Source organism: Antrostomus carolinensis, unplaced genomic scaffold (genome assembly GCF_000700745.2).
Source record: "Antrostomus carolinensis isolate BGI_N321 unplaced genomic scaffold, ASM70074v2 scaffold38129, whole genome shotgun sequence".
NCBI classification, from domain to species: domain Eukaryota; kingdom Metazoa; phylum Chordata; class Aves; order Caprimulgiformes; family Caprimulgidae; genus Antrostomus; species Antrostomus carolinensis.
The window spans coordinates 4,230-14,458 of record NW_010341267.1 but is presented as its reverse complement, the minus strand read 5'-3'; the positions used below and the strand labels follow the sequence as shown (position 1 = coordinate 14,458).

The window sequence follows — 10,229 nt, the reverse complement described above, 5'->3', positions numbered from 1 at the left end:
TGTTTTCTGGTAGTAACTTAAAAATTGTTGTGTTGGATTTTTCTGTATACATTCTGACAGCCAAGGTAATAGTTGCTTTAAAAGGGGGCATCTGCGTGGGTTAAAGCAAAATTCGAGTGGCTTTAGTCTGCCAAGAATCTGTAAGTCTGAGTGCAGAGCCACAGTGGAAACCTCTTCTATTATGTTTGCACAAAATCCTGGCATAGTCTTGACTAAAATGGGAATACGCTATTCAAGCGTTAGTAAGGTAGAGCAGAAGCTAGGTGTATCTTTATGAAAAAAAATATTTACTGATTTTTCTTTTTATTCTGTTTAGTTCTTGAATTTGAACACGTTTATCTTGAAAACCTACCATGTGCTTCGATGTATGAACGCAGTTACATGCACAGAGATGTCATTACACATGTAGTATGTACTAAGTAAGTGTGGTTTTTTCCACTTTATCCCATTATCAGAGCTGTATTTTTGTATATGATAAGAAGTTTTAATTTTAAAAGTCTAATAGTGGAAAGTTACAGTGTTAGAGGTGGTATTTAAAGGGTTTTTTTGAAAACTAAGTGCAAAGGAAACAGCTTACTAAGAAGCAAGATAAGATTGTTTATATAGACTCAAAGAAGATCTTAAAATTCTTATTGCAATATGCAATATATATACAAATAAGAGCAACTGACTGTAGCTGAACAAAATATGATTCATCAGAACTGCACAGATTGAGGAGATAGCTTTCTTTTTTCTTCACCCACACATAGACATTAGTAGATAGGAACTGCTGTGAAACCAGACCCAAAATAGAAATAAATGTACATAATCAGAAGGGATAGTATTATATATTTCAAGTCAGGCTGTTGACTTTTCAGAGATTAATCCAGAGTGCATGAAAATACTTGTTTGCTTTTCTGGGGGTGATAGTACTAATTCAGACAGATTATCAGAGTAATTTCTTTAAAGTTTATTCTCTACACAGCGTTAATTATAGTGCAAATTACTGCCCAGTGTGAAACCGCATCATGTGTATATCTATCTTTTTTTTGTTGCTGTCATTTTTCTTTTGTAATTGTAGGACAGATTTTATCATAACAGCCAGTCACGATGGACATGTAAAATTCTGGAAAAAAATAGAAGAAGGGATTGAGTTTGTGAAACACTTCCGGAGCCACCTAGGTGAGGTTGCTTTTTCTTCTCTGAAGGACCTCACCTTTTCATCCCCCTTGCTCTTAGGCACTGAAGAAAGAGTGCAAGTAAAGAGGAGAGGGGTTCTGGCATTAATTTACTGCAGTCAGGGATTAAATTGTATCTACCAACCTACCTTCATTCCCCTGTCCTGTTACATTTTGCTCCCAAACTGCAGGAGGGATAGGGTGAGAATAAAACAAGTGAGACTCGTCGTGCACAGATCCCCCACATCCTTTTCTTTGCCTTGTGCCCTGCCTGTGGGGGGAATGTCTAGGACATGAAGAAACTGTCTGTTTAAAAATGAGTGAACAAGGTACATGACAGGATACATAAAATCCAGAGAAGTTTAAAAAGATGTTGCTTTAAGTAAGGTTATCTTTATACCTTATATTTTTCTTTTTTCCTCTCCAGTATGGAAAAAAAAAAAATTCATCTGGAATTATTGCAACTGTAAAGTAAATTCTGCATCATTGCCCTGATTATCTGCTGAATTGTAATTAAAAATTAATAATTTTAACTCAATTGTCTGAGTTACTAAGTACACATAGCTCTTCTACCCTATGCTAAGCATTAAATAGGCTGGACAGAAAATGAAGATTGCTCTTAGAAATTATGATAAGCCTCATGGAAAAAAACCAGTTTTATATGCAGACTGTTACAGTAAGAAAAGGGTAATAATAGACAGTAAAAGTACTGTTTCTTTTTAGAGTTAGAAAAAAACGTTATGGTGGGTTTTTCGTCTTGACTATCAGCTTTTCATTACGTACAGAAACAAAATGTGAGAACTCAGCCTACCAAGCAAAAATGAATATTGTGAAAAACTTGTGGAAGGTTCACTTGCAGAGTAATTTTCAGTACTATGTACGTTAATAGGGGGACTGTAGTACTCTGCAGAGTTCTGCTTTTTCTCTTTTGAGAGATGCAAGCTGAAGAGCACATAATTTTTTACCGAATCGTAATGTTGTTCTCAGTTTTTTTAAATGAACATTTTAAATTAAAATAATTGTAATTATAATCTTGCATTTCTGTATATGGTAAGTACTTAATTGTCACGTACCTGATTCTAAACGGTGGTAGGATACAAAGTGCTTTATGGTTTGGTTTGCTTTGTTTTAATTAAAGTCAGGTAGTTTTTTAAGTCTAAAAACTTAAAAACCTCTGTGGGGTTTTTTTTGTGTAGAATATTGAAGTGAAGGATGTCCCTTTCCCATGTCTTAATAGTATGTTAACTTTTTAAATAGGTGTTATTGAGAGTATTGCTGTGAGTTCGGAGGGGGCGTTATTCTGTTCAGTTGGAGATGACAAAGCAATGAAGGTCTTTGATGTAGTCAACTTTGATATGATCAACATGCTGAAACTTGGGTAAGTTACGTAGTTCTTGAATGGGCCTTTTTTTGCTAAGAGGTAAGTTAATAATTTGAGTTTTTTGAGGGGTTTTTTTCGCCTCTATCAGATGAAGCTGAGTAAGTTGCATTGTCTGAAATGCATCCCGTGGCTGCAGAATGCCTGACTGATTAGGAAAAATGATAAGTCTGTATGCACAGTACATGAGTGGAGTAGGTCTATGCCTTTCCTCAGTGTCAAATATTATGCAAAAAGATGAGATGTTTCTCTAAATACTTACCTAGGCACATTTTTTTTCTGTTTTTGACACTGAATTTAAAAATTATAGTGAACTAATTGTTCCCGTAGAGATGGAATTTGGCCTCTATGTATTGTCTTGTTTGTTGTCATAGGGATAGAAATTTCCTTCTTCTGTTAGAAATAATGTTTTTGTTTTCCTTAATCTTGCTGTTGTAGGATTTCTGTAATTATACAGTATGTAGCTAAAGCGTCTGGGAGAAATAGGAATGGATGTTATTTGAATTATAACAATACGAGAGGAAGACAAGCCCCACACTGTTATAAGAGGGCATTTGGAGGATTGGAGAATCACTGAATGCTGTACCAAGAATGGTAGAAATACTGATGTTTCCACAAGCTTTTTAAAATTTGAAAATTATTCCTCATAGTCTACTATCTGTTGATTAGTTGTGAAACTGAAGTACAAATTAAAAAAAAAAAAAGCTTTTCAGAATGCCTGTGTAAAAGCTTATGTTATCTGTTTTCTTGGTTATAGTTTTAGTATCATCCTCCAGGTAAGGAACTTGGCCTATAAGAATTGATTCCCGCTTGGCCATCTGTGGAACAATACTAGTTAGCCTTTTGTTTTTGGTGTTTCCTTTCAGTTCTAGCTAATCTACACAGTGTGGGTGTCTGCAAATCCCCATACTTCATACTTCCATCAGTGATCCAGAGAACGGCAGCTATTTCTGCAGAAGCTTTGGATAATGATGCTGTCTTGGTTTAGGCAGTTCTAACGCCCACTGACGCCTCCCCACCCCTGAGCAGGGGAATTAGGAAGGGAGAAGAGACTCGTCGGTTGAAATGAAAACAGATTTAATGAAATAATAGTAAGAACTAATATTAATACTAATATAAAATACACAAAGTTATACTCAGCCAAGGAAAGCGTGACCGTCACAAGAAGCAGAAGAGGGGGCCTTGGGAGCAGAATGATGGGTGGGATCCTCTAGGGATGGTGGCCATTGAGGAAGAGAAACATCCCCAGCAAACCTCCCAATTTATAGTGAGTGTGACATTTATGGCATGGAATGCTTCTGTGGGCCAGCTTGGGTCAGCTGCCCCGGCTTTCACTCCTCCTGGCCTTAGCACCTGGCTGACTCTAAACTGCTAAAGGCCTCTATCATTATGGAAACCCACATACCGTGGCTGGCCACAAACTAAACCAAGGTATCTTACCAACTCAGTTCTCATCAGATCAGGTGCTGCAGTCTTCTTAAAATGCAGTTTTCTGACCGAGAATTAATTCTATGATTCTGTCCTGGCGAAACCAGGATGGATGCCTAGATCAATGGGACATAATATTTATTTATTTATTTATGCATTTGTTTTATCCTTTTCTTTCTAGGAAACCTGAGACAAACTTCTGTTTGTGCTTCTCTTTATGAAAATCTTTACCAGACAGACATTGAAAATTCAAATTATTAGCATCTGTCATTTGTCAGCCCTTCAGTATCTGTTGGTTTTATTTGTGAAAGGATACTAAACAGGCATTTATTATGGACACCAGCATATCTTTGTGGTCTGTCATTTAGTTTATGAGTTCTGGTTCTCAAAATCTTTCCTTACTGACTTTTTAAAAAACAAACATAAATTATATTATTGACCATATCTCTGGTTTGTTTTATTTGTAGAGTATGTTTTTGGTAGTAGCAAATGGGTTCCTTCTTAAATGCATTCAGAACACTTATTGAATATGGAGTGACTGTCTTAATTTGACTTATATAATTTTTTGTGGATATTTTTTTTTTTTTATTTGGGGGTTTTTTTTGCAAGACTTAGTTGAATTTTTCTTTAGGGACATGGCAAAGGTACAGTTGTCTTCATTTCCTCTAAAGCATTTATCACTTAACAGATGGAATAGAAATGCTATTGAGTCAAGAAGTTGATTAGTAATCATTAATGCTACTGGTGCTATTTAGCTGGATTTTCATTCTTATTCTTCTTTTATACCCACCTCCTACCTTTGCTGTCTGTCACGGCCTCTTTATAAAACAATATGTGAGCAATAGAAATTGGCTGAGCCATCCACTGAATTGTGTTGTTTGGAAAAGCTTGGTTATAACACTGTTGAATTTTAGCAAGACTAGTAAATAAAGTTCGAAATTTGCTTCTGATACTGGATTTCGTGTTTATAGTGAAATAAACTTATATCTAAGTAAAAAAGTAAAACTAGTCCCTATTTCTTTTTTTATTGTTTTTCTCCTTGTGTTCTTTGTTGCAGATACTACCCTGGCCAGTGTGAATGGGTATATTGCCCTGGAGATGCCATATCTTCTGTTGCAACGTCTGAGAAGAGCACAGGAAAAATATTCATATATGATGGACGAGGAAATAACCAGCCCCTTCATGTTTTTGATAAACTCCATACATCTTCTCTTACTCAGATACGATTGAACCCTGTCTACAAAGTGGTAGTGTCTGCTGACAAGTCTGGAATGATCGAGTACTGGACTGGTACTCCTCATGAATATAAATTTCCCAAGAATGTGAACTGGGAGTATAAAACAGATACTCATCTATACGAATTTGCTAAATGCAAGGCTTACCCATCCAGTATAAGTTTTTCACCCGATGGCAAGAAAATGGCCACTCTTGGGTCTGACAGAAAAGTTAGAATTTTCCGTTTTCTGACAGGGAAGCTGATGAGAGTCTTTGATGAATCTCTGAGTGTAAGTTTGGTCTTACTTCTTTTTTTTTTTCTTTTTTTTTTTTGAGAGAGACTTTTTCTTGCTTATTTGAACATATTTACCAGCACATTCAGTGAACTTATCAGCTGTTTCTAAAGCTGAGCTTCTTTGCTGTATTTTTCTTGCAGAAAAGATTTTCTGTGTTCTCTTCCTTGCCTCTTTTATTTCTTTGCCCCAGAATTAATTCTTACTGATTTATGTTAGTTATGCAGTGAAACTGAGTTGTTGATTTTCATGTGTTTTCATGCTGCTAGTTTTCTTTTTACCAGAAAGCAATTACAGAAAATGCCCATTTCGAAAACAACAAAGTAATGAATTAAATTTGTCATCTTCTAAGAACTTTATTAGACAGCTATATGCTTTCCTGTTTTTTTGCTTGAGCCTAGTACTACAACATACCTACTAGGTCATTAAAATAAAGAGAGTATTACTTGTATTTATTTTATTTCTTCAGATAAGCTTGAGTGGAGTAGTCTCACTTGACTTCTATATGAAAGTCTTCTATATGAAAGTCACTTAGAAAGCATGTGGATCAGTGTTTTGCTGGATCAAAAGTTTAAAATATGTTCATATGATAATGATTTTTTTTTTCTTTTTTTTTCTGTAGATGTTTACTGAACTTCAGCAGATGAGACAGCAGCTACCAGATATGGAGTTTGGCCGACGTATGGCAGTTGAGCGTGAGCTGGAGAAAGTGGATGCAGTAAGATTAATTAATATAGTTTTTGATGAAACTGGACACTTCGTTCTCTATGGAACAATGTTGGGCATTAAGGTCATAAATGTAGAGACTAACAGGTAAGTTCCAGTGGCACACATTGAGAGAAATACATTTGTATGAAAGTCTATATTCAGTCAAATTTAGAGTATATTTAAAACTGGATATGGCTGTGGGGGTCTTTCATCTGTTTTTGTTGTTGTTATTTGGGAGCCTTACGTTAGATACTCCCATGTTTAGTAATGAGTCATTGCAATTTGAAGCTTAATAAAATGAAAAGAAAATATGGCAAGCATATTTATATTAAAAATCTGTAAACAGTTTTCCTCTGGCTAACTGGATGTAATAACAAAGTAAATGTGGATCCTGCAATTGGGATTTTATTGCATAAGGAGGCTAATTAGTAAATTATGTAGCAAGTTTGAATAGAAAAGCATCATAAAAACAATTAGTAAATTAATTTGAAAGGCTTTTGAAATTTTGCTTTGGGTCTTACAGTCAGAAAGAAGACATTCTCTGACTGTGAGCAGCTAACAGTAGTTATACCTTTCTACATCTTGTACTTCAGGTGTATTCGTATCTTGGGAAAACAAGAGAATATCAGAGTGATGCAACTAGCTTTGTTCCAAGGAGTAGCAAAGAAACATCGTGCTGCAATCACTATAGAAATGAAAGCATCTGAAAATCCTGTTCTCCAGAATATCCAGGCAGATCCAACAATAATCTGCACGGCTTTCAAGAAAAATAGGTTTTACATGGTGTGTGTGTGGTTTCTATTGAAGTAACTCCATTCTTGTACTGATGTTTTCTCTGCCTTAGTTTTTATTTTTCTCCTTGCACCTCACCGGTGCTTTTTGTCTTGAGTATTTGCAAACACAACTTTTCCAGAGGAGTCCCTTTATATTACAAGCATATTCTAGAATTTTTAGCTTGAACTAGCTATAAATTGATTAGAAACAGGTTTGAAGTCTTTATTTTCTTTTATTATTGCTCTGCTTTATTAAGCAGTTAAATAAACCTGGATGGTTTTGGCTGTCTAAGTTACAGTTGTGCGAGAAGGGTATACATTTTTGTTCTAGTTGGAAAAAAAACCAAACTTAAATAAGAACATTTTAAAAACCTAAGCAGATCTTATACTGATAAACAATAATTAACTGTAAAACATATGTAATAAAAATAAGCAGCATCAGGACTCTATAGCACCAAGTGCTTTATGGGTAACTTACTAAGACAGGAGTCATCTTCCCGTTCATAATTTAGATTTTAGCTGAGATGCAATGAATAAGCCAAACAGACAAGCAATTCCAAAGTAGTTAGTAGTTAATCTGGGATGCAGTCACCATAAGGAATAGAGATTGGTCTGTCTGTTGTTACTTGTGTTTGAATTTGATCATGTTTTCCATTGGACCAAGACAGTGTACTTTATAAAGCTTTGTGTGGTTAATGTGTAGTATATAATGGAACATACTATGAACAATTTTACAAGTGAGGAGGAAAAGTTAGATAAAATCTGGTACATATTGTTAAGAGAAAACATGACTAAATGCATGCAGAAAGATTAGTGATGGTCATTTGATATGTAAGTGTACTACTCACTTAAGCAGATGCTTGTGTGCTTGCATATTTAGTCTGTGTTTTCTTATAAGTACTATAAAAACTACATTTATGAGATTTCTCCTTTTTTGAGTTAAATTTGCTGGTTTTCTATAGTTTTGTATTAATGCAGTATTGCAATAAGAGGATTTAGTTTGACTTTGTAGTGAAAGTTAAAGTTTTGTGATGAAACCTGTTAATTTTGTCTGAATATAATGGAACACATGATATTCTCCACTCTTTTTTTAAAGAAGAGGTGCTGAACTACTATGGGTTTTCTGTTGAAAAGGGGAGGAAGTTTAAAGATAACAGATTGTAAAAAGTTACTTGGATTTGCATGTAGTTGTACTGGAATTTGTGACAGTGGAAATACTGGTAATGCACAACACTGAAATGCAAGGATAGATTGTTCATTAATTCTCTTCCTACATTTCAAATCTAGTTGGATGTTTGGCAGGTTGAATAATCACACTGATGTCTTGGGTGCAGAGTGGTGTGTAAGATAAGGGGAAAAAAAGAGAAAACCAAACAGTTAACCTTCTGTTCTTTTGTCCTTCAGTTTACTAAACGTGAGCCAGAAGATACGAAGAGTGCAGATTCTGACAGAGATGTATTTAATGAGAAACCTTCTAAAGAAGAGGTCATGGCAGCCACTCAGGCAGAAGGTCCCAAAAGAGTTTCAGACAGTGCCATCATCCACACAAGCATGGGAGATATTCATATCAAGCTTTTTCCTGTTGAGTATGTATTTGGTGGTTTTTCTGTCATTTCATTTTTCCTTCCTTCTGTAGTTTTTGGTGGCAGTATCCAATAATTATATTCCAAGCTAGGAATAGTTCTTTTCTTCCCCTTCTTCTGCTGTCCCTGTTTCCTGACAATTTCTTAATATATCAAGCTAGGAATGTGGCTCTTGACAGACACAAATAAAGAAGGGTAAAAATAGGTCTAAATAACACTTGGTGGCACAGGTTTTGGGGTTTTTTATTATTTTTGCTTTTATTTAATTATTGGTTCAGGATATTTCTTCTTTTCTTAACTTTTGTTCTTTCTCTAAACAGCAGGTGTGGATAGGTCATGCTGCTCTTCTGTGTATGCTACATATTATTGTAAGGCAGTGCTGTGTGATTCTGTGTTGAAAAAGAATGATGATGTTGGCAGTAGGTCTGCATAAGCCAGAGGAATAGTACAGTTTGCAACTTCCAGATGTTGCCATTGTACTACATCTGATGTTATTGTAGCTTCTTTAAGTGCAACTTGAAATTTATACCAGCATATTAGTGCTGTACCTATCCAAAACCAGGCATATAATTGAAAAAGTTTCATGCATGACAATTGCTAAATTTACTGTGTCTGCATCTCTCCTTTGTGATGCTAATATATGCAAAGATTTTGTTATGAAACAGTAAATTTATGTATTATTATATTGCTATACATTGAAACTTTAAACCATTTAAGTATAGTCCATGCTTGTCCAAAAGCTAGTTCATGATTTATCATAAGCACAGGTAAGGCAACACAGCCTCAATTCTACCCTGTAGGGCTGCTAGTCTTTTACTGTTCTCTTCACTGATGTCTCCTTGCATCAGGCCCTAGTTTCTGGAATTCATAATTGCAGTACCTAGGTTGCAGTAATGGTGCAGCCCTGGCCAGTGACTGACAGGCCAAGCTACGTTATTCTGACTTCTTTTTTTTTTTTAATTTCTCATGCCAGTGTGTCACTATCTTTGCATGAATATTGTGTGAGCTGGCACAGGCAGGATGCAGGAACAACCACAAAGGCCGTGGATAAAATGCAGAGAGCAAATTTATTCTCATTCCCTCGCAAACCGGGGGATCTCCGAAGCAGCACCCGGGGCAGAGGCATGTAAGCGGGAGCACTGGCACCGCAGAGCTCAGTCCTTGCTAGAGAGAGAGCCAGAGATTCCAAACCTGCTGCTTTCACCTGCAATCAGGGATTTTTAGCAGGCAGTAGTTTTCCACTGTGCTTTGATCTTTCTCCCAGCAGGGCAGGAATCTCAAGTATGTTTGATAGGGTGCCTCTGAGTCTGTCCCAGGCCTGTGTTGTCTAAACACAGATGTTCTACTTGTCAAGCACATAAGACTAAAAAACAATTAGCAGTGTGATATATAGGTGGGTTTTGACACCCCAGGTACAGGCCACTTGAGTGTGTTTACAGTTCTCCTCGCCAATCTTCCGTTATATTCCCAGGTTATATTGCTAGGTGCTTCACTGCAATGTTTTGCATGCAATTTTAAATGAAATACAGTATTACCAGGCTTGGTTATTGTTAGGTTTGTCCTTTCTTGATCTATTATTTTGTCCTAGCTAAGCTGAATTTAAAATCTCTTTAAGATGAATGTGATTAAAAAATTAAAGAAGAGCATATAGAATGTGGCTTTGTATGCCCCTTAAATTTTTGGCCATGTGCTCA

General features: G+C 35.9%; 1 protein-coding gene across 1 annotated transcript in view; it reads left to right on the top strand.

Moving 5' to 3' along the window:
- The first annotated feature begins 318 nt into the window (after positions 1 to 318).
- The window catches only part of PPWD1 (peptidylprolyl isomerase domain and WD repeat containing 1), a 13,419-nt gene continuing 3,508 nt past the window's right edge, over positions 319 to 10,229 (top strand). The window contains exons 1-7 of the mRNA XM_010176432.1: positions 319 to 419; positions 1,061 to 1,161; positions 2,415 to 2,535; positions 5,021 to 5,468; positions 6,094 to 6,284; positions 6,773 to 6,962; positions 8,357 to 8,538. Of these exons, the coding sequence (XP_010174734.1) occupies positions 364 to 419; positions 1,061 to 1,161; positions 2,415 to 2,535; positions 5,021 to 5,468; positions 6,094 to 6,284; positions 6,773 to 6,962; positions 8,357 to 8,538 (1,289 nt within the window). The 5' untranslated portion in view covers positions 319 to 363. The remainder of the gene's footprint in view (positions 420 to 1,060; positions 1,162 to 2,414; positions 2,536 to 5,020; positions 5,469 to 6,093; positions 6,285 to 6,772; positions 6,963 to 8,356; positions 8,539 to 10,229) is intronic.